This window comes from Ambystoma mexicanum, chromosome 11, assembly GCF_040938575.1.
Source record: "Ambystoma mexicanum isolate Mex_15411 chromosome 11, UKY_AmexF1_1, whole genome shotgun sequence".
Taxonomy (NCBI): Eukaryota; Metazoa; Chordata; class Amphibia; order Caudata; family Ambystomatidae; genus Ambystoma; species Ambystoma mexicanum.
In genome coordinates, this window is record NC_090934.1 from 430,061,490 (window position 1) to 430,088,939 (window position 27,450).

At 47.3% G+C, this 27,450-nt stretch overlaps 1 protein-coding gene across 3 annotated transcripts in view; it reads left to right on the forward strand.

The window, feature by feature from the left end:
- Positions 1–25,795, forward strand: part of LOC138503489 (F-box/WD repeat-containing protein 7-like) — a 733,637-nt gene extending 707,842 nt beyond the window's left edge. For 2 of the 3 annotated variants that reach the window (XM_069623261.1, XM_069623259.1), the window contains 2 exons: positions 7,162–7,263; positions 16,407–25,795. In XM_069623261.1, the coding sequence (XP_069479362.1) occupies positions 7,162–7,263; positions 16,407–16,539 (235 nt within the window). In that variant the 3' untranslated portion in view covers positions 16,540–25,795. The remainder of the gene's footprint in view (positions 1–7,161; positions 7,264–16,406) is intronic. The other variant, XM_069623262.1, reaches the window with a different exon arrangement.
- Positions 25,796–27,450: the final 1,655 nt, after the last annotated feature.

Consider the following 27,450-nt stretch of genomic DNA (forward strand, 5'->3'; position numbering starts at 1 on the left):
GAGCATTCAAAGGGCAGGAATGATGTGTTGTCAGGTGTCTTGACCCACGTTTGAACTATTATGCTACAACATTTGGTGCTGTGGGCTTAGAAATCCAAGATGGCGGAAAAGCCCACATTTGCGCCAGAATCCAGGAAAACCGCGCAGTTTTGCGCACACCAAAATGGTCGCCTGACCTGCCACCCACCAGTGCGAGCGTGATTGGCCAGAAGCGCCATGAGCGAAATCAGTGCAAAGAAAGATGGTTCTGTTCAAAATCTGTTTTTATTAATGTCAAAAATTGCTATGATCATGGGCACAAAACCACCAAACAAAAATCCAACTCTGGTTGAGTGTTCTACTTTACTCTACTGCAGATCCACATCAATGCCATGTTAAGTGAGGATCATATACTATCAAGTAAAATCCCCCTTTTGAAATGGATTAATTCAAGACATCTCCCAAAAATGGGTGCAGTACCGGCGCTCGACACTAACCAGCGCTAGCAGTCTAAACTCTGACTGGGGACCTGTATTTCAGAAGCTAAACAGCATACTGAGATAGCTGGGACTTCAAAGGCTTGCTGATTAATGAGAATTCTCAACACCTACTGTTCCCAGGCCTGGCCTGCATTCTGCTGCCCCCACCAAAAGGAGATCACACCTCTCTGATTGAATCAGGGGAGGAGAACCTGGGACTGCAAAGGAAACAGAACAATGAACTTTCCTTGGCTCAGGCAAATGTAAATTAGGGGGGTTGTAAATGGCTTCCTCTTGGAAGAAACTGGGAGGAGCAGTGCCTCCGTGAGCAAGCTGAGCTTGGAGGCGGGGACAGACAGAAATTCCCCCATGTGCTTTGGAACCTAAACCACACCCATCTGGGCCAGAGCATAATTTTAAAAAGATGGATAATTCATAGTACGGAAGTGTCAAAATTATATCAATAATATCATTATTCCTGTGATTTTTCTGTTCACATTTTAAGAGGTGTTAGGACTCTGTGGTATGTTCTGCGGTAGTAGCGGAAAATAGGGTATTACTCCAAATGTCTGTATGTTCAAAATCTGACACTTTATCATCTGATGCCCATATTCCTTGCACACATTCGTGTAAATTCTGGAAAGGTTTAGAGGTTGTGTTCTTGATGAAAAGGAGAGAATTCTGTCAGAAGTGGACACAACATCTGACAAAGACAGGGATTGGATGGTTTGGTGCTACAGAAAATATGTTAACTGGACATATAATATTAGAAAAATTGTACATAGATAAATATGCATTTGGATCAAAAATAGATTTGTGTGCAAAGTGACAAGGGGAGGATCCTCTGACCCATAAACATACCTCATCACGATGACACTCCATTTCCTTCCCACAATCAAGGGAGAGAGGGGAACTTGGCCAATGATAAGTTGTGAGGGGCAGGCTTAGTTATGCCCATGCACACACCCATTTTCAAAAGACATAAACATACACACTGAAATCCAGGTAGGGAGATTCACTTTCCACTTCAAACTGATTTCTTGCGAAGCATTTTGCCAGACCAGACAATATCCAGAAGACTCCAGAACCAGAACTTAGAATCCAGACTTCAGAACTTGCAGCTGAGAGGCCTAGTCCAAAAGCTGAATCCTTCTCAGCAGGCCTCAGAATCCAGCAACCTAACCAAACTATTCAACCGCCAGGCGAGCTGTTTGTTTCTGGCTAGAACCCTGTGCCAGAATCCAGAAAGCAGAGCTGTATCCATACCGCCGTGCAGTGCCGATAGAAAACCAGAAGACCAGACCCAGACCAGACCGCTGTGCAGTGCCAGAACTTTTGCGAGAACCAGAGATCCAGACCAGCAGAGCAGAGAGAACCGCAGCTAAACCTGTTGACCAGATCTGTGACGAGGCCCATTCCTTCCAAAATTAGGAGTGAGTATCCAGCCAGAGCTGTGCAAACCAATCTCTTAGTTTAAAAATAATCTAATTCAAACCATTTCAACCTATTTAGAACTGCATAGAAATAGTGTGTTCATTCTGTGATTTCAAACCTGTGAAAGTGTCATTTGCCATTCTGAATCATTATTTCATTTCTGAAAATCTACCTCCACAAAATCGCCCGTATCTTTTGAACCGCATATGCTAGGAACGAGATTTAACTTTCATTTTAAAGCTGCGGTTGAAGAGTTTGGCGATGAAGTGAGTGTTGGAGATAGGGCAGTAGTTGGATGGGAGGAGGGGGGCGAGGGTGGTCTTTTTAAAAAGGTGCTTGATGTGAGAGGATTTGAAAGCTTCGGGAAAGATGCCAGATGTAAGTGAATGGTTTATTACGGATCTTGCGATGCTGCCTGCACAGGTTGTGGTTAGGATGTTCTTTAGGAGTGAAGGAGGAGACAGGGGGTTAGCAATGTGGAAAAAGTGGTCTGACAGGGCATTCCAGAGTGCTTGGGAACGGGGAAAGGGTGTGGTGGAACAGGTTGGAGTCTGGAATTTTGTGTTGATCATGTGGTGTTCCCTGCTAGGGTTATTGGAGTTGGCTATTTGGTTTCCATAATAGGATCTTTTTTTGTTTCCTAATTTGGATCCTATAGGCCCTGATCTCTCTGGCATAGGTGGCTCTGTTTTGGGGTGAGGGGTTGCCCTGCCATGTGCACTCTTGGCAGAACCTGTGGGTTTTAAGGAGTTTGAGCAAGGTATTTTACTACCTGGGATTAGGGCCTGATCGCTGGGATGGGGATTTCGTTGGGGTGAGATGGATGAGGCAGCTGAAGAGCAATCAGTCGAAAAGGTCAATATAGGGAGGCCCTTCAAGGTGCATGAGAGTTGGGAGGGAGCGTAGGAGGGAATCAGCCAGTTTGGGATTTATGATTACCTTGTTCCAAAGAGGTACAGCAGAGGGAACGATGGGACTGGTGAGATTGAGGGGCTTTAAGGTGGATGAAGTCATGAGAGAAGAAGATGGCAGAGTGATCAGTCCAGAGTATTGAACGTGGAGATTGGGTGACGATCTAGTCGGTGGAGCTAAATAAGGTGCCAGGGGTTTGTCCTGCTACGTGAAAGGGGTTTGATGTCATATTGAGGGCTTCCATGTTATCAATGAGTGGATGGGTCATAGAGTTAGAGGGGAAATAAAACCAGATGTTGAAGTCTCCTAACATTGTGAGAGATGGGTGTAGGATCTGGATGGCTGATAGGGAGTCACTAAGGAAGTCTGCAACATTTCTATTACAGCCAGAAGGTCTGTAGGTGAAGGAGGGAGTGAGATGGAATTTCACCAGCAATGATTCACAGTTGGTGTTTCAGGGTTGTATCTCATACTGTAAGACTTTGAGGTGTTGTTTGTAGAGGATGGCTAGTCCTCCAGCTCTGCAGGGCCCATTGTGCATGATTAGGGAATAGCCAGAACGGACAACCTCATGTGCAACAGGTTCAAAGTTGTCAGACAACCAGGTTTCAGTGATGAAGAGGATGTCTGGGTTTTCATCAGAGATAAAGTCGAAGATGGTGTGTTTGTTTTTGGCGGCAGACCTGGCATTGATTAGGATGCAAGAGAGCAAGTTGTATGAGTGAGGGTGGGTAAGTCTTGGAGTGAGGGCAGGATTGGGGGTACAGGGGGAGAGGACTTGGTGCATGGGATGTGAATTTCTATTTGTAGTCCCAGTGGGGTGGGGATGGAGGGGGTTGGGGTGAGGAGAGATGTGCAGGGTGGGGGACAAAAAGGGGATGAATGTAGGCAGGAGGGATTCAGGACGAGGTCTAGAGCTGATGGGGAAGAATGCTTGTAAAGGACAGAGGGAGTGGGTTAGGAGGTAAATCTGAGAGGGGTGGAGGGGTGTGCTTGGGTAGGAGTTAAGGGGAGTGAGGGAGAAGGGTGAGCTAAGGAGGTCGGTGAAAGCAGGTTCGGGGAGGCAGGAAAGGGGGAGAGTTGAGGATAGGTTGAGGGCTGCGTGTGTTGATGACGGGAAGGTTTGGGAGGTTTTCGAGGGGAGTCAAAGAGATTGCGCACCCGGTTGGTAGTTAGGGGGACAATAAGGCATATGAGAGAGGGGCAGGGTGGGGTCTAGGTGGGAGCAGAGGAGAGGATTGAGGGTGCGATGTCCTGTGGTGAATGTGGCCATTGTGTTTAGGAAGGTAACTGAGAGCCAATGGTGTGTCTGCGCTTGTAGGCAGGTCTGTTGAATGCGGTGTATTATCCAAGGTGGCCTGCGCTAAACTTAGGGAAGGGAAATGTAGGTGAGGGAAGAGGGGAGGACCCTGTAAGGTGGAGGGAGTAGGAGAGTTGCGTACGGTGGCATGGAGGGAGTTGAGGGGGCGCATGCAGTGGGGTAAGGGTATAAGGATAGGAGAGGGGGGTGAAGGAGACGAGGAGGGTGGAGTGGCAGAGTGTTCCAGGGATCTGGTTTTTGCAGCACCAATGTACAGCTCTGATCTTTGAGCTGTGACACATGGTGGAAAAAAAGCTGCCTGAGGACATCAAATAGATGAGGAGCCTCCTGTGGGCTGTGACTCTGTGTGTGTACTTATTCCTGGAGATGGGCACAAGGTGAGCTGCATAGGCAGGGAATTGGAAGAGTTCAGAGGTGGCTGTGGGAGAGGAGTACGTGGGAGTGGAGTTGTAGTCGCATGAGTAGGACTATGATTCACGTTAGTTGTGATACTCAATACATATAGAGTTAAGACAGAAGTACCCTAATCGTATGCTGGAATCAGAGTTTGATTGTGCTTAATGTGAATGGAGTACAAAATCAGAGTACCTAGTGCAGCGGTTTCAGAGCCTTTAGTTGTAGCTGGAAAGCTGCTAGCGTCAAAAGCTGCTAGATACAAATATGAGCAGTACCTGACAATGTTACTAGATTCAAAGCATGAGCAGAGTTTGAAAATTCAACTAGATTAAAATATGAACAGTGCCTGAAAATGCAGCTAGATTCAAAGCAAGAGCAATACCTGAAAATGCAGCTAAATTCAAAACATTAGCAGTACCTGAAAAGGCTGCTAGATTCAAATATGAACAGTCCCTGAGAAAGCCACTAGATTCAAACCATGAGCAACTACTGAAAAATGAACAGTGCCTGAAAATGCAGTTAGATTCAAAACATGAACAGTACCTGAAAAGGCATCTAAGTCCAAAACATGAGCAGTGCTTGAAAATGCAACAAGATTCACATATGAACAGTAGCTGAAAATGTCCCTAGATTCTAAACATGAGCAATACTTTAAAACACAACTAGATTTAAATATGAGCAGTCCTTGAGAAGGACACTATATTCAAAACATGAGCAGTACCTGAAAAATTAACAATGCATGAAAATGCAGCTATATTCAAATATGATCAGTAGCTGGAAATGCTTCTAGATTCAAAATATGAGCAGTACCTGAAAATGAGCAGCGCCTGAGAATGCAGAGAGATTCAAAACATGAACAGTGCCTAAAATGCAGCTAGATTCAAAACATGAGCAGTACCTGAAAATGAGCAGTGCCTGAGAATGCAGCGATATTCAACACATGAACAGTGTCTGAAATTGCAGCTGATTCAAAACATGAACAGTGCCTGAAATTGCAGCTGAGCTCAAAACACGACAAGTGCTTTAAAATTCTACCAGATTCAAATATGAGCAGTACCAGAAAAAATTGCTAGATTCTAAACATGAACAGTGCCTAGGAGTACCTGGAATCAAAATATTTGAGATATCTAATTACAACTTATCGGCAATCACTTTGTTTACAGCTAGGGGGAGAGGCAAAGTATGTGGGTGGTTTATACTCAAATGGCAAGAAGCGGTACGAAAATGTGTGCTAGAGTTGTGGTGTTTGCAATAGGGAGCTGAATTCTGGGGTGGTAGAATTTCTTTCATGCAGTTGTTGCTAAAGCAGTTTTGCTGGCCGGGTTGTTCGGTGGTGGGGAAGAGTCATTGGAAGAAGGGTTCTTGGGGGAACATACTTAGTGTTGCAGCAGGTTGTTTGGTTTGGCTTAGATTCCCCAGGCCAACAGGGACAAGCAGGACACAGGAGCTGCCCAAGAGGGAGCTGCCCTTTGCTAGCCCTTCACTGGCTGACCAAGCAAGGCTGCCCTGGGTGGGCCTCTGAAGGCTGGTTGTCCGGTCAGATGTGGAACACGTTGAGCAAAATCATGGTCGGATGGGTGCCAGGGTGAAAGGCGAAATCTGGACTGCTGGGAACTTGTGAAATGTGGTGGATGGTCTAGGAAATGGTGAGAGACACAGGCAGCAACCAAAAGAAGCAAAGGATGTTACACAAATCAAAACACTTACCAGGAGATGTAGTTGCTTGAAGGTATGCATGTACATTTGGCAGAGAGGGTGGCTTGGTGCTGTTAAAACCACACAGATGTCAAGGTTCTACTTTCCAGTCACATGTGAAACACACTGACCAATTTGTGGTCGGATGGGCGGGTGGAGAGAGGGGCGAGGCTTGGACTGCTGGGGCTTGGGAAATGAGGTCGATTGTCAAGGACAACCAAAAAATGCACATGATTTTCCACCAATCAAAATGCTAACCAGGAAATGTAGTACCTTGATGGCATGCATGTAAAATGGGCAGAGAGGGTGCTTACTGCTGTTAAAAGCACAGAGATGCAATTGCTCTAGTTTCTGGCCATGTGTGCAACACACTGACCAATCTATGTTTGGATGGGCGGGCAGGGGGAGAAGAGAGGCATGGACAGCTGGGGGATTGAGAAATTAGGTGGATGGGTAAGGAAATGGCAAGAGACATGGGTAGCAACCAAAGAATGCAAATGATGTTCAAAAAAACAAAATGCTTACCAGGGGATGTAGTCACTTGATGGTATGTGTGTAAAATGGGCAGAGATGGTCGCTCGGTGCTGGTGGTGAATTTCACCAATTGCGTTTTGCTAGCAGTAATTTTGCCCACTCCTAGTTGTGATAATTAGGTTATATTTTCATGGTGAATTTTCAGAATTGTATGCTCCCTCAAAGGCTTTGTTCATTAGACTGTGTGAAAATTAGGCATCAAAGTATGACAAACAGGGTAGGTAGGGAGAGAAAGACCTGTCTGTCTTTCAATATCCATTGGCAAATAATCTCCCTCTTGTGTGAAATGATGATGTAGTTATGTCTTTTGCTCAGGGGCAGTGAGGCTTGAAGTCTTCCACAATACCATGCATGTTGCTCTCACAATGTCATGGCCTCCCCTCTTCACTCTTATGCTTGCTGTCTCAACAGGATTGACTGTGTGAAATTGAAGATACCCCCACACAAGGAAGCACCAGGTGTAATCCTCTCAGCTGGGCAGGATGGAGCTGTGAAGTACTGGGAGCTGGAAAAGTAAGTTGTAGAGTATAGATTTGGCAGAGTAAGTGCTGCTTTAGTGCCTGGTTATTTGAGAGCAAACATAACTTTATGGTGGGTCTGTGGGAGGTAGTGCCACTGTAGGGCCTGCGAGAGTAGTGCTGCTGTAGAATTTGGATCTAAAAGAGTAAGTTCCACCAGGTGTACTGGGTTGGGTGGGTTAGATGCCTTTGCAGAGCGTGGATCCAGAAAAGTTTGCAAAGGTAGCGGGCGCCCCTCTCTCGACAGAACAAGGCCTGATAACCTGCTCAGTGGTTATTAACCACTTGAGAGTTCGCAGCCACTGCTTTTACTCACTGTGCCTTTCACAGATGGGAAATATCCATTTGCATATCAGTCTTTGTCCTGCCCAGGGGCAGTCCAGCACTGAAATGCAATGGCAATTCCAACCTGAACGAGAGTACCACCAGCAACCCCATACACGTGTTTCACCCTTGTTGGGGATCATCAGTGAGGTGAAGCTGATGCCTCTCTAAGCACAGTGAGAGGGAGACCACGTCTGGTTGCCCCCAGGAGACCTAGGGTTACCAATCCCAGGTTCCTTGAAATTTAGTTTGCAAAGGTAGCGGGCGCCCCTCTCTCGACAGAACAAGGCCTGATAACCTGTTCAGTGGTTATTAACCACTTGAGAGTTCGCAGCCACTGCTTTTACTCACTGTGCCTTTCACAGATGGGAAATATCCATTTGCATATTAGTCTTTGTCCTGCCCAGGGGCAGTCCAGCACCGAAATGCAACGGCAATTCCAACCTGAACGAGAGTACCACCAGCAACCCCATACACGTGTTTCACCCTTGTTGGGGATCATCAGTGAGGTGAAGCTGATGCCTCTCTAAGCACAGTGAGAGGGAGACCACGTCTGGTTGCCCCCAGGAGACCTAGGGTTACCAATCCCAGGTTCCTTGAAATTTAGTTTGCAAAGGTAGCGGGCGCCCCTCTCTCGACAGAACAAGGCCTGATAACCTGTTCAGTGGTTATTAACCACTTGAGAGTTCGCAGCCACTGCTTTTACTCACTGTGCCTTTCACAGATGGGAAATATCCATTTGCATATCAGTCTTTGTCCTGCCCAGGGGCAGTCCAGCACCGAAATGCAATGGCAATTCCAACCTGAACGAGAGTACCACCAGCAACCCCATACACGTGTTTCACCCTTGTTGGGGATCATCAGTGAGGTGAAGCTGATGCCTCTCTAAGCACAGTGAGAGGGAGACCATGTCTGGTTGCCCCCAGGAGACCTAGGGTTACCAATCCCAGGTTCCTTGAAATTTAGTTTGCAAAGGTAGCGGGCGCCCCTCTCTCGACAGAACAAGGCCTGATAACCTGTTCAGTGGTTATTAACCACTTGAGAGTTCACAGCCACTGCTTTTACTCACTGTGCCTTTCACAGATGGGAAATATCCATTTGCATATCAGTCTTTGTCCTGCCCAGGGGCAGTCCAGCACCGAAATGCAATGGCAAATCCAACCTGAACGAGAGTACCACCAGCAACCCCATACACGTGTTTCACCCTTGTTGGGGATCATCAGTGAGGTGAAGCTGATGCCTCTCTAACCACAGTGAGAGGGAGACCACTTCTGGTTGCCCCCCGGAGACCTAGGGTTACCAATCCCAGGTTCCTTGAAATTTAGTTTGCAAAAGTAGCGGGCACCCCTCTCTCGACAGAACAAGGCCTGATAACCTGTTCAGTGGTTATTAACCACTTGAGAGTTCGCAGCCACTGCTTTTACTCACTGTGCCTTTCACAGATGGGAAATATCCATTTGCATATCAGTCTTTGTCCTGCCCAGGGGCAGTCCAGCACCGAAATGCAATGGCAATTCCAACCTGAACGAGAGTACCACCAGCAACCCCATACACGTGTTTCACCCTTGTTGGGGATCATCAGTGAGGTGAAGCTGATGCCTCTCTAAGCATAGTGAGAGGGAGACCACGTCTGGTTGCCCCCAGGAGACCTAGGGTTACCAATCCCAGGTTCCTTGAAATTTAGTTTGCAAAGGTAGCGGGCGCCCCTCTCTCGACAGAACAAGGCCTGATAACCTGTTCAGTGGTTATTAACCACTTGAGAGTTCGCAGCCACTGCTTTTACTCACTGTGCCTTTCACAGATGGGAAATATCCATTTGCATATCAGTCTTTGTCCTGCCCAGGGGCAGTCCAGCACCGAAATGCAATGGCAATTCCAACCTGAACGAGAGTACCACCAGCAACCCCATACACGTGTTTCACCCTTGTTGGGGATCATCAGTGAGGTGAAGCTGATGCCTCTCTAAGCACAGTGAGAGGGAGACCACGTCTGGTTGCCCCCAGGAGACCTAGGGTTACCAATCCCAGGTTCCTTGAAATTTAGTTTGCAAAGGTAGCGGGCGCCCCTCTCTCGACAGAACAAGGCCTGATAACCTGTTCAGTGGTTATTAACCACTTGAGAGTTCGCAGCCACTGCTTTTACTCACTGTGCCTTTCACAGATGGGAAATATCCATTTGCATATCAGTCTTTGTCCTGCCCAGGGGCAGTCCAGCACCAAAATGCAATGGCAATTCCAACCTGAACGAGAGTACCACCAGCAACCCCATACACGTGTTTCACCCTTGTTGGGGATCATCAGTGAGGTGAAGCTGATGCCTCTCTAAGCACAGTGAGAGGGAGACCACGTCTGGTTGCCCCCAGGAGACCTAGGGTTACCAATCCCAGGTTCCTTGAAATTTAGTTTGCAAAGGTAGCGGGCGCCCCTCTCTCGACAGAACAAGGCCTGATAACCTGTTCAGTGGTTATTAACCACTTGAGAGTTCGCAGCCACTGCTTTTACTCACTGTGCCTTTCACAGATGGGAAATATCCATTTGCATATCAGTCTTTGTCCTGCCCAGGGGCAGTCCAGCACCGAAATGCAATGGCAATTCCAACCTGAACGAGAGTACCACCAGCAACCCCATACACGTGTTTCACCCTTGTTGGGGATCATCAGTGAGGTGAAGCTGATGCCTCTCTAAGCACAGTGAGAGGGAGACCACGTCTGGTTGCCCCCAGGAGACCTAGGGTTACCAATCCCAGGTTCCTTGAAATTTAGTTTGCAAAGGTAGCGGGCGCCCCTCTCTCGACAGAACAAGGCCTGATAACCTGTTCAGTGGTTATTAACCACTTGAGAGTTCGCAGCCACTGCTTTTACTCACTGTGCCTTTCACAGATGGGAAATATCCATTTGCATATCAGTTTTTGTCCTGCCCAGGGGCAGTCCAGCACCGAAATGCAATGGCAATTCCAACCTGAACGAGAGTACCACCAGCAACCCCATACACGTGTTTCACCCTTGTTGGGGATCATCAGTGAGGTGAAGCTGATGCCTCTCTAAGCACAGTGAGAGGGAGACCACGTCTGGTTGCCCCCAGGAGACCTAGGGTTACCAATCCCAGGTTCCTTGAAATTTAGTTTGCAAAGGTAGCGGGCGCCCCTCTCTCGACAGAACAAGGCCTGATAAGCTGTTCAGTGGTTATTAACCACTTGAGAGTTCGCAGCCACTGCTTTTACTCACTGTGCCTTTCACAGATGGGAAATATCCATTTGCATATCAGTCTTTGTCCTGCCCAGGGGCAGTCCAGCACCGAAATGCAATGGCAATTCCAACCTGAACGAGAGTACCACCAGCAACCCCATACACGTGTTTCACCCTTGTTGGGGATCATCAGTGAGGTGAAGCTGATGCCTCTCTAAGCACAGTGAGAGGGAGACCACGTCTGGTTGCCCCCAGGAGACCTAGGGTTACCAATCCCAGGTTCCTTGAAATTTAGTTTGCAAAGGTAGCGGGCGCCCCTCTCTCGACAGAACAAGGCCTGATAACCTGTTCAGTGGTTATTAACCACTTGAGAGTTCGCAGCCACTGCTTTTACTCACTGTGCCTTTCACAGATGGGAAATATCCATTTGCATATCAGTCTTTGTCCTGCCCAGGGGCAGTCCAGCACCGAAATGCAATGGCAATTCCAACCTGAACGAGAGTACCACCAGCAACCCCATACACGTGTTTCACCCTTGTTGGGGATCATCAGTGAGGTGAAGCTGATGCCTCTCTAAGCACAGTGAGAGGGAGACCACGTCTGGTTGCCCCCAGGAGACCTAGGGTTACCAATCCCAGGTTCCTTGAAATTTAGTTTGCAAAGGTAGCGGGCACCCCTCTCTCGACAGAACAAGGCCTGATAACCTGTTCAGTGGTTATTAACCACTTGAGAGTTCGCAGCCACTGCTTTTACTCACTGTGCTTTTCACAGATGGGAAATATCCATTTGCATATCAGTCTTTGTCCTGCCCAGGGGCAGTCCAGCACCGAAATGCAATGGCAATTCCAACCTGAACGAGAGTACCACCAGCAACCCCATACACGTGTTTCACCCTTGTTGGGGATCATCAGTGAGGTGAAGCTGATGCCTCTCTAAGCACAGTGAGAGGGAGACCACGTCTGGTTGCCCCCAGGAGACCTAGGGTTACCAATCCCAGGTTCCTTGAAATTTAGTTTGCAAAGGTAGCGGGCGCCCCTCTCTCGACAGAACAAGGCCTGATAACCTGTTCAGTGGTTATTAACCACTTGAGAGTTCGCAGCCACTGCTTTTACTCACTGTGCCTTTCACAGATGGGAAATATCCATTTGCATATCAGCCTTTGTCCTGCCCAGGGGCAGTCCAGCACCGAAATGCAATGGCAATTCCAACCTGAACGAGAGTACCACCAGCAACCCCATACACGTGTTTCACCCTTGTTGGGGATCATCAGTGAGGTGAAGCTGATGCCTCTCTAAGCACAGTGAGAGGGAGACCACGTCTGGTTGCCCCCAGGAGACCTAGGGTTACCAATCCCAGGTTCCTTGAAATTAATTTGCAAAGGTAGCGGGCGCCCCTCACTCGACAGAACAAGGCCTGATAACCTGTTCAGTGGTTATTAACCACTTGAGAGTTCGCAGCCACTGCTTTTACTTACTGTGCCTTTCACAGATGGGAAATGTCCATTTGCATATCAGTCTTTGTCCTGCCCAGGGGCAGTCCAGCACCAAAATGCAATGGCAATTCCAACCTGAACGAGAGTACCACCAGCAACCCCATACACGTGTTTCACCCTTGTTGGGGATCATCAGTGAGGTGAAGCTGATGCCTCTCTAAGCACAGTGAGAGGGAGACCACGTCTGGTCGCCCCCAGGAGACCTAGGGTTACCAATCCCAGGTTCCTTGAAATTTAGTTTGCAAAGGTAGCGGGCGCCCCTCTCTCGACAGAACAAGGCCTGATAACCTGTTCAGTGGTTATTAACCACTTGAGAGTTCGCAGCCACTGCTTTTACTCACTGTGCCTTTCACAGATGGGAAATATCCATTTGCATATCAGTCTTTGTCCTGCCCAGGGGCAGTCCAGCACCGAAATGCAATGGCAATTCCAACCTGAACGAGAGTACCACCAGCAACCCCATACACGTGTTTCACCCTTGTTGGGGATCATCAGTGAGGTGAAGCTGATGCCTCTCTAAGCACAGTGAGAGGGAGACCACGTCTGGTTGCCCCCAGGAGACCTAGGGTTACCAATCCCAGGTTCCTTGAAATTTAGTTTGCAAAGGTAGCGGGCGCCCCTCTCTCGACAGAACAAGGCCTGATAACCTGTTCAGTGGTTATTAACCACTTGAGAGTTCGCAGCCACTGCTTTTACTCACTGTGCCTTTCACAGATGGGAAATATCCATTTGCATATCAGTCTTTGTCCTGCCCAGGGGCAGTCCAGCACCAAAATGCAATGGCAATTCCAACCTGAACGAGAGTACCACCAGCAACCCCATACACGTGTTTCACCCTTGTTGGGGATCATCAGTGAGGTGAAGCTGATGCCTCTCTAAGCACAGTGAGAGGGAGACCACGTCTGGTCGCCCCCAGGAGACCTAGGGTTACCAATCCCAGGTTCCTTGAAATTTAGTTTGCAAAGGTAGCGGGCGCCCCTCTCTCGACAGAACAAGGCCTGATAACCTGTTCAGTGGTTATTAACCACGTGAGAGTTCGCAGCCACTGCTTTTACTCACTGTGCCTTTCACAGATGGGAAATATCCATTTGCATATCAGTCTTTGTCCTGCCCAGGGGCAGTCCAGCACCAAAATGCAATGGCAATTCCAACCTGAACGAGAGTACCACCAGCAACCCCATACACGTGTTTCACCCTTGTTGGGGATCATCAGTGAGGTGAAGCTGATGCCTCTCTAAGCACAGTGAGAGGGAGACCACGTCTGGTTGCCCCCAGGAGACCTAGGGTTACCAATCCCAGGTTCCTTGAAATTTAGTTTGCAAAGGTAGCGGGCGCCCCTCTCTCGACAGAACAAGGCCTGATAACCTGTTCAGTGGTTATTAACCACTTGAGAGTTCGCAGCCACTGCTTTTACTCACTGTGCCTTTCACAGATGGGAAATATCCATTTGCATATCAGTCTTTGTCCTGCCCAGGGGCAGTCCAGCACCGAAATACAATGGCAATTCCAATCTGAACGAGAGTACCACCAGCAACCCCATACACGTGTTTCACCCTTGTTGGGGATCATCAGTGAGGTGAAGCTGATGCCTCTCTAAGCACAGTGAGAGGGAGACCACGTCTGGTCGCCCCCAGGAGACCTAGGGTTACCAATCCCAGGTTCCTTGAAATTTAGTTTGCAAAGGTAGCGGGCGCCCCTCTCTCGACAGAACAAGGCCTGATAACCTGTTCAGTGGTTATTAACCACTTGAGAGTTCGCAGCCACTGCTTTTACTCACTGTGCCTTTCACAGATGGGAAATATCCATTTGCATATCAGTCTTTGTCCCGCCCAGGGGCAGTCCAGCACCAAAATGCAATGGCAATTCCAACCTGAACGAGAGTACCACCAGCAACCCCATACACGTGTTTCACCCTTGTTGGGGATCATCAGTAAGGTGAAGCTGATGCCTCTCTAAGCACAGTGAGAGGGAGACCACGTCTGGTTGCCCCCAGGAGACCTAGGGTTACCAATCCCAGGTTCCTTGAAATTTAGTTTGCAAAGGTAGCGGGCGCCCCTCTCTCGACAGAACAAGGCCTGATAACCTGTTCAGTGGTTATTAACCACTTGAGAGTTCGCAGCCACTGCTTTTACTCACTGTGCCTTTCACAGATGGGAAATATCCATTTGCATATCAGTCTTTGTCCTGCCCAGGGGCAGTCCAGCACCGAAATGCAATGGCAATTCCAACCTGAACGAGAGTACCACCAGCAACCCCATACACGTGTTTCACCCTTGTTGGGGACCATCAGTGAGGTGAAGCTGATGCCTCTCTAAGCACAGTGAGAGGGAGACCACGTCTGGTTGCCCCCAGGAGACCTAGGGTTACCAATCCCAGGTTCCTTGAAATTTAGTTTGCAAAGGTAGCGGGCGCCCCTCTCTCGACAGAACAAGGCCTGATAACCTGTTCAGTGGTTATTAACCACTCTAGAGTCTGCAGCCACTGCTTTTACTCACTGTGCCTTTCACAGATGGGAAATATCCATTTGCATATCAGTCTTTGTCCTGCCCAGGGGCAGTCCAGCACCGGATCCAGAAAAGGCTCGGCATTTGCAGGTCCGTAACCTGTCAGGGTAAATACTGCTGTAGAGTCTGGGCCTGGAAGAGTAAGTGGCTCATTAAAGCCTTGATTGAAGCAGATATGTGACATTGCAGGATTTTGTACTGGAAGACTAAAGGACGCTGAAGAGACTAGATCTGGGAGTGTAAGGTCTGATGAAGGGGCTGCGAGAGTCATAGCCACTCGTATAAACACCATTATAGAACTTGATATGATGGAGTGTGTGTCACTGTATGGGCTAGTTCTGTGAAAGTAAATACCAATGCAGAGTCTGGGTATAGAATAGAAAGTGTTCTCTTGAACTTAGATCTAGGAGTTTAAGCTCTGCTGTAGAGTTTTGGACTGGTTGAGAAGGCGCCATGGGAGTGTTTGGTCTGGATGAGCAAGTGCCATTAAAGAGTCTCAAAAGGCAACGTTGTATAGAATCATAAACCCCTCCCCCCCGAAGGGTTGCGTGAAGCACCACCAAGGTTAATGTTGAAAGGCATTTGCATCCCCCATGTGATTTTCCTTACATTCAGTTTTGTCCTCCAGCATTTATATCCTTTTCGGACTTAGACTTTTCCAGTGGGTCTAGTGAATAATTAATGCACACCAGCAGACTCGTTGTAATGAGGGTGAATGGGAAAGGAGCTAAGGCGCGTGTTTCATGATTTTTCTGTTCATCCACAAATGTTCATGCCAGAGAGAATGGAGGATGTGTTCACGGGAGCAGACTTTAGTGATGGGTTTGGTAACCCTCTAATTGGGAAGTTTGGACTCAGACTTACAGACCCGATGACAGTAGATTTGCCCAGTCCAATCAATCCAGAATGGGCATATTCCCATGGATGGTGTCTGGATATTGTGAGCCTGCAGGCACCAAGTGAAATCCATGGAAAAATCTCAGGCAAAGGCTGCCCCCATTTCTACGATGCTGCCCATCTTTCTGGATCTGTGCAGGGCACATGCGTGTATGGCAGAGATCATCCCAGGCTGCCAACATGCATACTGTGATGAGTTGCAGGCACCCAGAGGGATCCCAGGCTTCCAACACTTCTTCTCTAAATGCATGATCAGGATCTCGGATAACAGTACGCCCAAGTGGATGCACTTTTGCTCATGCTTCAACCCACTAATGGGGGTGTTACTGGTTCCCTTCCACAATGGAAAGAGCATTGCCTGAGACGTGGCCCATCAAGGCATTTGGACATGGTCCACTTACCCTGAATGAGTCAATGATGAATATGAGTGCACAGCGTGATAAGCAAAGAGTCAGTCACAAATTTGGCCCATATCAGTCAGCTGGTAGACCATACCTTTAGCAGATAGGTAGGGCTTTGGCACAGTCAGTTACATTTCAGGCCATGTTTCTGAAAATGTGGTGGTGGTGACAGGGGAGAGTCAGTCACATGCTTATCACTCTGCTTCAGAAAGTCTGGTAGTCAGTCACACATCCAGCTGAAGAAAATGCACAGGCGGGAGGGAAGCATTTGCAAGTATAATGTACAATGCAGCCAGTAGCAGGGTAAGCACTCTCTCTTCTCTCTTTTTCTTCTAGTCCTAACACAAGTCTTCGGAGTCTCAGGGGTCACTCCGGTGGAGTGACATGTTTGCTGTTTGATGACAATCGGATCTTCAGTGCTTCCCAGGACAATTCAATCCGGTTGTGGGATTTCAGAGGTTCCAAGTGAAGTGGCTCCCCTTTCTCGTCAGAGTTTGGTGGGCCATCTCTTCTCACTGTGCAGTCTCTGAAGGAATCTGATGAGTGCTTCAACAGACTGCAGAATCTTTCCTCAGGACAGCATCGATCTTCTGACCACAAACCTGCTGTGGAGAAATCATAGAGACTAACAATGTGAAATGTGTTTGAATGTTCTGTGACATTAGTAAAGACCAGAGTCCGAGCATACATGATTAACCGGGCAAAACACTGCATTGTCACAGAAGCACATTACATGATACTGAGCAATGTGATTGTGGGCAAATGACAACATGCATACATACATATTTGGTAGGCATACATTTGGCGCACATCATTACAGTAGAAGGAATTTGCATGATAGTATAAGACACAGTTGTAGGCAAATGACAATTTTTGGGAGAGATGGCTAGTATTACAGTGTTATATTAAGCTGCTGTGTTTGTTGGGTGAGGGCTGCTGTGTCAATTGCTATGTCAGTGAATACGTGATTGGTGGCATGAAAGCTGAATTTGGCGTGAAGCGCCGCCAAAGAATATGGGACAAAGTAATAAAAAAAGAGGCGTGAGCATCATGTATATTCCTTCCAACAGTTGATTCCTAGAGCAACTGATTACAGTTGAGGGTTCTTCAATTAGATGTGAGTTCTTTATATTACATGCAGATTTGCTAAATATTACACATTTAATGGCGCATGACGTTGCATTGCATGCATGTTTTGTGGACTGAAGTATGGTCATATAGTTGCAGAAAATTAGTTCTCAAGCTTTGATGATATGCTAAACGCTGTACGTCACATTGTACACATGTCTGATGGACTGTTCCGTTCCTCCAGAGCAACAGAATGATGTACTGCAGGGAAAGACATAACCCAATGACTGTACTTTCTTGAAATGTTATGCAAGCACATTAAGTACTCAGCTTTAATGAGGGGAGTGTGTTAAATGCTGTACAATATTATATGCCTGTAGCTTGAGATTGACAGTAGTCAGCTGTTTGGCAAAAAAGTCTCAATGTCACAGTTCTATGAAGAGCTATATTCACCCAGCCACTCCTACTAGCCAATTTGGCATGTGTACATTTCTTATCCCTCAGAGCCATTCAAAGAAGATGATCATAATCCGAGGTAATGGGCCATAATTAAGGCTCCCGGTTTTATGGTATTTATGTATTCAACATTTCCATCTATGTGTATCCACATTTATATAAGCTATGTAAAAAAAAATGCAACTAGTTCTTTTCTACATTCATTCAATTAGAAAATGTAGTGCTTTGACTCCTCTAATGGGAAGTTCTTAGACCTGGGTTCTTCTGCATCAAGTCGAGATCCATTGCACCTTAAAACATACAGCTGTTCCTCGTGCTGATGTGATGATCAGTTCCGTAGCCCTTTAAAGACCTTCAAAGGGAAACACATCACTTGTTGACATCTCCATTGGACTACCTTGCAATGCCATTGCAAGGCATAACTGCCAACCCGAGAAGTTAAGCAAGACACATGACTGTCCGTTTTTCACAAAAAATACAGAAAGTTAACAGAGTGATTTCTATCTGTATTTATGTGTAGAAATCAGTACAATCTGACAACTGGGAGCCCCAGTCACAATGCGAGGTAATGGATCAAGTAAGAAGCCACGTTTTGACGACTGGCATGTCATGCACCTGCACCGTTCTTAAATGCACATTATTTAATAGATTGTCCATCATCCAGGACACATGCAGAGCCTTAACACAACTCGATGCTTATGAAGAGCTCCCTGTAGATGAGGGCTCAAAGCTAGGAACTCAACCCAGAAGAAAGGACAGATGCCATCTCTCAGGCAGTAACTCTCTCTTTGAGTAGATAGACTGAGATCCAGAAAACCTCATTTACTCACTGGTATCTTAGGCAAGCATTCTGTCAAAGGCGAAAATGCAGACACCCGGCACACCATATTATACATAAGAGCCCTAAATAATTTGAGTGTGTCCCCTAGAACACAGACTGAGGCCAGGCAAAAACTCACTCCTAGGTTTTGTTATAAAATCTCCTGAGCTGAGTCCTGTTAGTTCTTTGTGAATATTGGGGGTTAAGACATGGAATTTAATTCCCAAGAAATCACAGATGCCAAAAACAACTTATTTCACAGAGTGGATCATGCGGCTGTGAGACAGGCTGACAGCTAACAGAAAACCTTAGGTAAGGTTAACTAATCCACTGTGGTAAAGACCACTCATGCCAGGCACAACGTATTACTTAGATGAGAACTTAAGGTCGCCTATGTGGCTTAGGAGACAGGCTGTGACTTGAACAAACTCATTCTACATGAAAATGTCAAGTAAGGAATCTTCTAATAGGAACCAAGTTTGCACTCAGCACCTACAATTAGACTATGGGGGTCATTACGACCTTGGCGGTAGGGGTTTAACAGGGCTGGTAGAGCTGCCGGCCCCGTTAAACCCCTACCGCCTCATAACAAGGTTTGTTAAATGTTAAATGTTAAAGGTATTTGTACCGCGCACCGTCACCAATGGAATTTGTTCCCCAGGTGCTCTGGCGTATCTGTAAATGATAAGGTCGGGTGGGGTGGGTTAGTAAGGTGAAGAGGGAGTAGGATAGTGAGAGGAGTGGTGTTCTGTTGGCAGCTTCAACTCGGTATACGCCAGATGCTGAGCTTTGGTGCGGGTATCGGGTCTGTGATTGGTCGCGTGTGCTGTTGGTCCGGCTTATGTGTTGTTGCAGTGTTGTGAAGTGCGTGCGGCTTGTTGTGCGAGAGATGGTTGTGTGAGTTTGAGTGAGATAAGTATGCAGAGTTTGAGCATATATTGGTTAGTGGGTTACTTGACCTTTGGCATGCTAGCCTTTGCAGTTCTGTCCCATTGTGGCACCAGTTGACCCCCACAACTCTATCTGGATGCGGCGTGGGCCAATGTCCAGAATTCTATCTGGGTGTGGGCAAGCCAACATTCACAGTCCCGTCCAGATGCGGCGCAAGCTAGCGTCCAGAAATCTGTCCAGGTGTGGACATGCTATCATTCACAACCCCATCTGGATGCTGCGCAGGCTTTTGTTCACAATTCAAGTGTGGCACACGCCAACATTCAAGTTTCATCTAGGCGCAGGCTTGCTATCCTTCAATCAATCCCATCTAGATGCGACGCGGGCCAGTGTCCACAATTCTAGGTATGGCCTGTGCTAGTCTTCAGGTTTCGCATAGGTGCGGGCATGCTAACGCTCGAAGTCCTATCTAGATGCGACGTATGCTTATATTTCACAAATCTATCTAGGTGTGGGTATGTTAGCATTCAGCTTTCACCTAGGTGCGGGCATGCCAACACTCATGGTCCTACCTAGATGCGATGCAGGCTGACATTCTCAATTCTGATTTTGCTGGGTTTGCTCGCGGGTTTGCTCGCGGGACCCGGTTAGAACGCCTGGTAAAATCAGGCAACCTTAACGGATCACGCGAGCAGATCTGGATGCAAACAACGGGCCCGTAATCAACGGGCCCGGTGTTTGCATCCTCCCCATTCCCAATGAGCTCTTTGGGGGCTCGAATGGGAATGGGGATGTACAGGGTCCAGGTTCCCTGAATGGGGAAATACCGGACCCTCCAAGGTCGGAATGGGCCGGTATTTCCCCATTCAGGGAACCCAGAACCGGTACCCGGAATGGGGGTAGCCATGCTGCAAATAGCAGCATGACTACCTCCAGGGTCGTAATGACCCCCTACATGTGAACCAAGCTTCAGCTTTGAGGCGGTATTGGATCACATTCTAAATGAAAAAAATATTCAGCACCCACTGAAACATTTCTTGCTATTTTGTCTCCTCATTGTGAGAGAGGGAAAACAGAGAGTAGATTGCAAAATGTAAAGGAATTAAGCATTGACTGACAGCATTATTGATTAAATATTTGATGTGCATGTGTTTGTATGTTAGAGATGAGTGGTGACGAGTAAAAGTCCTATAGAATTCAGAACAGGGCTGGGGTAAAGTCAGTTTTATGCCAGATAGTGCGACAGGCTTTAGCCAAAGGGGCCTCTCAAAGAATTTCATGCTTGGAAATGTCTCCAGTTTCTCTGTTGGTCCGTCTGCTAAAGGGGGGATGGCGAGATAAGTGTAGAGAATTGCATGCCTGGCTCGCGGCGGTCGCGCGTGCTCTCTGGTCATATTTAGAACGAGAGCCGCGTGACTGCAGCGGACGGTTGTTGGTTTGAAAAAGGAATTAGCCCTGCAGCTGTTGAGGGCTCCGGGGAGCTCCGTGAAATACAGATCTTACCCGCTGTTGTTGTACCGCCTCAAGTTTCTTCAGTGGCGATGAGGATTACACACACGGAGCTCACCGCTGAGCCTGGTGGCGTCTCTTCCAGAGCCGCTATGGAGGACGTGTCGTCCGCGGCACGGAGGTCGGGCCCTGCTACCGGCAGAGCGGGCTGCACAGCGGCGTGCAGAGAGGTGTGGGGGCTGCAGAGGGAGTGTCTCCGCGGCGCCCAAGGAGTATGGTGCTGCAGGGGGACGGTCTCCACGCCTCTGCTCAGAGCGGCTGCACAGGGAAAGGAAGCTCTTCCTGGTTGGTGCCGCCCATCCCGGCTCTCATCCGGCTCTCATTGGACAACAAGGTGAGGAGCAGGGACAGGGGGGCTGGGCACAACCAGAGGGGGAGGCACATCTGAAAGAGAGGACAGGGCCAACCATAGGCCATTGCAGTGAGGGAGTGCCTCCCAGAAGACATTAAGGCCACTGCAATCGAGAGAGTGCCTCACACAGGACACTGTTGTGGAACAAGCAGATAGACGGTGAACTGGCACCAGGAGAAAAGTTGCTTTGGTGCATTTATACACTGAAAGACTGGCAAGCACTGAAAAAGAATACAAAAACGGGACATAGGACAGTGCTTTGGTGCATTTTGTGATAATTGGTGGGACTAGAACACCAGGATTCATATAAAGATGGCTGCAGCTAGTATGTCGCCCCCGCCACCGTTTCTGTCAGAATCTGGTGCTCCACCTATAAGGTGGGACGGGTGGAAGAAGTTATTTGACACTTACCTGATTGCAATTGGAGGGGATAAGTTCGCAGCGGCGAGAAAAGAGGCGATCTTGCTTCACAATTTGGGAACTGAAGGCAGAAGCGTTTATGATCGATTACCTGATCCTCCACAGCAGGGCCAGGAGGAGGTGGATCAGTATTCTATGGCGGAAAGGAAGTTGGAAGTCCATTTTGAAGCCAAGAAAAACATAACATTTGAAAGACACAAGTTCTTCCAAAGGAGACAAGACCCCCAGGAGCCAGTGGAAAACATTATTGCGGCGTTGAGGTCCCTTAGCCATACATGCGAATTTGGACTGCTCACTGATTCCCTCATAAGGGACCAATTGGTTCGATGCACGAATAATATTAAAATACAAGAGAGGCTATTGTCAAAAGATGCATCACTGGAATTGGCCATAAACATGGCGAGAAGCATGGAACAGGCCCATAAATATATGACCACTATGAAGGGAGATAAGTCGGAAGGAGAAGTGGCTGCGGTGAAGGGATTTCGAAGGGGGTCCCCAACAAGGAAATCAAGTGCTACAAATGTGGGAGTAACCGTCATATTTCCACAATATGTTTTGTCCAGCCAGAAATATCTTGTGCTTGAAATGCAAGAAGAAAGGTCATTTCGCGAGAGTTTGCCGTGAATCAGGGACAGTGCAGAGCATTGAAGCAGGTGGAAGAGTACCTGAGCAAGAAGAAGATCTGGGAATGTGAATGAGCTGCCAGACGAAGCATGTGCTGGAAGTAACAGAAGTCTCAAACAAGGGTGGTGCACCTACAGATGTATTCATGGTCAATGGAAGAGTGGTAACAATGAAGGTGGACAGTTGTTCACCATGGACTTTGATGTCAAAGGCAACATTTCTGAGTTTTATGCAAGGAGACGTGAGACAATTGAAGAAGCACGATATAGAACCCTATGCATATGGGAAAGTGAGAATTGAAATTCTAGGGATGTTCCAGGCTTCCATTAAATACAAGGGGAGAAGCTGTGAGTCAGAGATATATGTTACCCAAGAAGGTTCTTCACTCCTGGGATGGGGTGAACAGTGGAAGTTGGGTATCAGAATACAAGCGAATGCTGAGAAACCCATTGATGTAGCTGAGCTGAAGGACAGATGGGAGAAGGATTATCCCATGGTGTTTCGCGAGGGATTAGGGTTATTGAAGGGTTTTGAACATGATATTAAGCTGAAAGCAGGTGCCAGTCCAAAGGAACACAAGGTGAGGCCAGTGTCTCATGGGTTGAGTGAGAAACTCAAAGCAGAAGTGGAGTTGTTACTTCAAAGAGGTGTAATAGAGACGAGTGAAAGCTCGGAATGGCTGTCGCCGGTAGTGGTAGCCGTTAAGTCTAATGGAGATATTAGGCTGTGTGTAGATCTCCGAGACCTGAACAGGAACATCTTAGTGGATAGACATCCTCTACCGATAATTGGGGACAAGTTATCTGTGCTGAACAATGCCAAAGTGTTTTCTGTTATTGACCTTTCCCAGGCATACCATCAGATTCCGCTGAAGGAGGATTGTCAACACTTGACCACATTTATTACGGTGTTTGGCTCATTCAAGTACTGTAGGAAGCCATTTGGGCTTGCCTCGGCGGCAGCTGTATTCCAAAGGGTGATGGAGACGGTGCTGAGTGGAGTAAAGAACATTATAGTGTTCCAGGATGATGTTCTGATATATGCTAGCTCTACCGAGGAACATGATGAGGTGTTGGGACAGGTGTTAAGCAGATTGAGTGAGGCAGGGTTGACGGTGAAGAGGAGCAAGTGTAAGATTTCGGTACACAGGGCAGAGTATCTTGCCCATGGGATTGATGAGTAAGGGGTGAAGCCTAAGAAGAATTTGGTGGAAGCAGTGAAATGTGCATCTGTGCCAAAAGATAAAGAGCAAGTGAAAGCATTTTTGGGTTTGGCCGAGTATTATCATAGGTTTGTAAAGGATTTTGCCTAAGTATTAGAATGTTACTCAAGAAGGGGGGGAACTTTGAATGGTTGAATGGTCCACTGAATGTGATGTGGCTTTTGAGTGTATTAAGAAAGCAGTGAGTGAGGCAGCATCCATAGGTAGATTTCACCCCAAGGACAAGATTGTTTTGGTGGTAGATGCGAGTATGTTGGGCCTGGGTGCGACATTGGTGCAGTATGACAGAGACAATACAGAGAGAGTTATAGCATTCGCGTCTAGGACACTGAGAGGGGCAGAGTGCAGATATTCCATAATTGAAAGGGAATCATTGGCCATGTTCTGGGCGGTGAGTCATTTTAAATACTTCTTGTGGGGGAGGAGATTTATTGTCAGGTCGGACCACAAGCCCATGGTTCAGATGTTTGAGAGTGGAAGATGGGCCATGGGTTCTCCAAGAATAAGCAGGTGGGGTTTAGGACTCCAAGACTTTAACTTTGATGTGAGCTATTTGCCCGGGAAGAGAAATGTTGTGGCGGACTGTCTGTCCAGACTGCCAGTCGAAGGTAAACCAATGGAAGATAGAGAGAGAGAGGAGGAGTCAGTAGTGGCAGAAATACAAAGTGCAATTAGTATGGAGAAATGGACACAAGAAGAGAGTGCAGATGAGGATCTCAAGCTAGTAAAGGGTTGGACAGTGAGGGGGTGGCCAGGAAAAAAAGACTTGGATAGCAAATTCAACACTTGGTGGGAGGTAAGGGATTAGTTGAATCTATGTGATGATAGGTTAAGGAGAGGAAGGTTCATTGTTCCTCCTCATTCCCTTAGGTCAGTGTTGGTTGAGCTGGCTCATCAGGGGCATCCTGGAGAAGCGGCCATGAAGAGGAAATTGAGACAGAATTATTGGTGGCCGGGAATAGATAGGAGCGCTGATATGTCAAAGATTGCATGACTTGCCAAACAAGTGACAAATGCAGAGTGGTGAGAGAAGCTCCGTTAATACCTAACGTGATACCAGACCAGCTTTGGAGCAAGTTAGCGGTGGACATAATGGGTCCTGTAGCGGGTCTGGGAGAAGGCTTGAAGTTTGTGTTTGTTGTGGTAGACTTTCATTCCAAATGGTTTGAGTGGGAAGCGGTGAAGGAGGTCATGGCTAAGGAGTTGATTGGCTTCTTGGAAAAAGTTTTTCTTAAGGAAGGAGTACCTGTTGAAATTGTGTCTGATAATGGGGTGAAATTTGTTTCTGGGGCAATGAAAAAATGTCTTGCAGGATACAGCATAAAACACACAAGGACTGCCTTGTATAATCCTAAAGCTAATGGACTGGTTGAAAGAGTCAACAAATACATAAAAGGGGGCCTGCAAATGGCCATGAAATCGAGACAATCATGGAGGGAGGTATTAAGAATGCTTACATGGAATTATGTCACTACGCCACATTCTGTGACAGGTGTGTCTCCATTTGTTTCTATGAAGGGGAGGGAACCTGGTACAAGACTTTGCCCAGGTTGGCTGGGAATGGCTAAGGTGGTTAATGTGGATCGGGACCACATTATGAAACTCATTACATTGAGTCAAGAGAGAAACAATAAACTGTTTGATGACAGGATGAAAGTAAAGGAACAAGAATGGAAGGTTGGGGAGAGAGTATACATCAAAAATCCCAGGCTAGTGAACAAATATGTGGAAAGTAGGTTCCTGGGGCCGAAGAAGATATGTGCTGTGAAAAGTAATGTGATCATCTTGGAGGGAGCAGAAGTTTGGTCGAAAGGACGGTTGGCGAGAGTGGGTGATGGGGATGAGAGTAAGTTGGATGAGATGTTGAGTGGAAGGGCTGTGAAGGTGGATAACCATAAAGTGGAAGAGGAGACGAAAGTAAGGGTGCCTGACGAAAAGAATACTAATACAGGTGCTAGAACCAACGGAGATTGGGCACATAGGGCTAGATCTAAGCCTGTGTGGATGAGAGATTATGAAACTTGATATACTTATGTGTTTCTCTTGTCATTCTAAGCTGAGCACTATATTGTAACAAACATTTTTTTCCGTTTCAGACAAATTCTCTAATATTACTGTGTTGCTTACTTTAGTTAAGTTTTCTCTTTGGTATTATTATTATTATAGGTCAGTTTGTTATTCTGTTAAGGGGTAAGATGTGTAGAGAATTGCATGCCTGTCTCGCGGCGGTCGCACATGCTCTCTGGTCATATTTAGAACGAGAGCCGCGTGACCTCAGCGGTTGCTGGTTTGCAAAAGGAATTAGCCCTGCAGCTGTTGAGGGCTCCTGGGAGCTCCGTGAAATAAAGATCTTACCCGCTGTTGTTGTACCGCCTCGAGTTTCTTCAATAAGCCTTTGTACAAAAAAATCAGTTTTATGCCAATATAACTGGGAAAGAGGCAATACAAGATGTGGCCATTTCCTACCCGTATTGGCCTCATGGCTGACCTTGTCTAATGGGAAGTCTCTCATTACACCACAAGCCCCGCTGCCTCAATGGGAAATGTGCAGAGATTGGGAGCGCTCTCCTACGTGGACAGAGCGTTAGATGGCCCTGCGTCTGCTGGTGTTATGGGGTGGAAAGTTGAAGAGTGAGAGGCATAGAGAAAGCCATATGGCTTCCATCCTCTAATGAAGAGGGGGAATGGGGTGTAGATTGACATCTGGTGGACTTGAGGGGCTTGCGAGACAGCCCGACAGGCAGGTATCTTCTTAGAGCTTTTAGAGTGTGTGCAGCTTCAGGCACGTCAGACATTGTGACGTGTGAATGGCCCTGCTCCAACCGTATCAGCCTCCTTGAGAAACCTTCCCTTTCAGAAGTTTCTCTCCAGTTATGGGGTGGTGTGCCCCAGAGGTTAAAGAATTAGAGATGAGTGGGCTTTGCATGTGCTGTCAGTGGGGCAAAGGACTTGGACTGCTAAGATTACAGCTCTGCAATGGGGGCAGGCCTTTGCCCTCTTCTAGATATGTTTGCCTTCTGTGAGGCAAAGGGGCAATAAATATGCAGTGATACGTGCTCCTGGAATATCCCTGAGGCAGCCTTTGCACCACCTTGCACTCAATAGTAAATGTAGGCTTGAGACATGGAGGGAATCACAAGCTTCCAACCCCACCTTTGCATTTGCAATGCAACTCTCATGCCACTACCTACCCCTTAAAGGGACACGATTCACAATGTACAGGAAGTGCTGCATCATAAAGAAGACTTTGGGATGCAGGCAGTGGCAATGTGTGATTGCCGCATGCCCACCTGATGCCAGTTGCTGCTCTGTGCCCGTGCCCACTAGAAGCAGTGGCACATGGACCGCTTCCACTTTGAGATTGGTTACCCCTGTCCCCAGACTCACAGTTACCATTCAATGCTTTGAGAAAAGAGTGCAGGACAAGACTTTAAAAAAAAATGGGCCCCACTACACATGTAATGCACCAACACTACACAACGTGACGTCAGAAGAAACATTCCCTAAAAAGGCAATACCTGTGAATGGACTTGTATCTGGCAGCTTGCAATACATTTACATGAGTGCCAAACAGCAGTAATCTGCGTGAAAAGCAACTGATGAGGATGTCATGCTGAATGCAATTAAACATAGTAATGTTGACAAACTAGTCCCCACTTTTCTGACTTTAAGTTGAACCTTGATCCTTTACACATATTTCTAAAACGTATGCAGCTCATGCACGTGGTGTTCTGGAAGCCCTAGCTTTGCTCAGGCCATTTTGAATTCCTGTGATGTACCTGTCCTGTTATTGTCTCGTTATATATGCCTACAAGTACCAACATGCAAGGCAATATGAGCAGAATAGTCAGGACTAACTGAATGACTTGCACCCGAAAGGGGACACCATGAGTTCTCTGTAAGCTCGACTATGACGGTACAAACTTGGGTTTTATCCAAAAAGTTGACAACCCAACCCACATCAAAGGTCGGATATTAGACTGGCTAGCCGATCATAACTGTGGTGCGGACATCA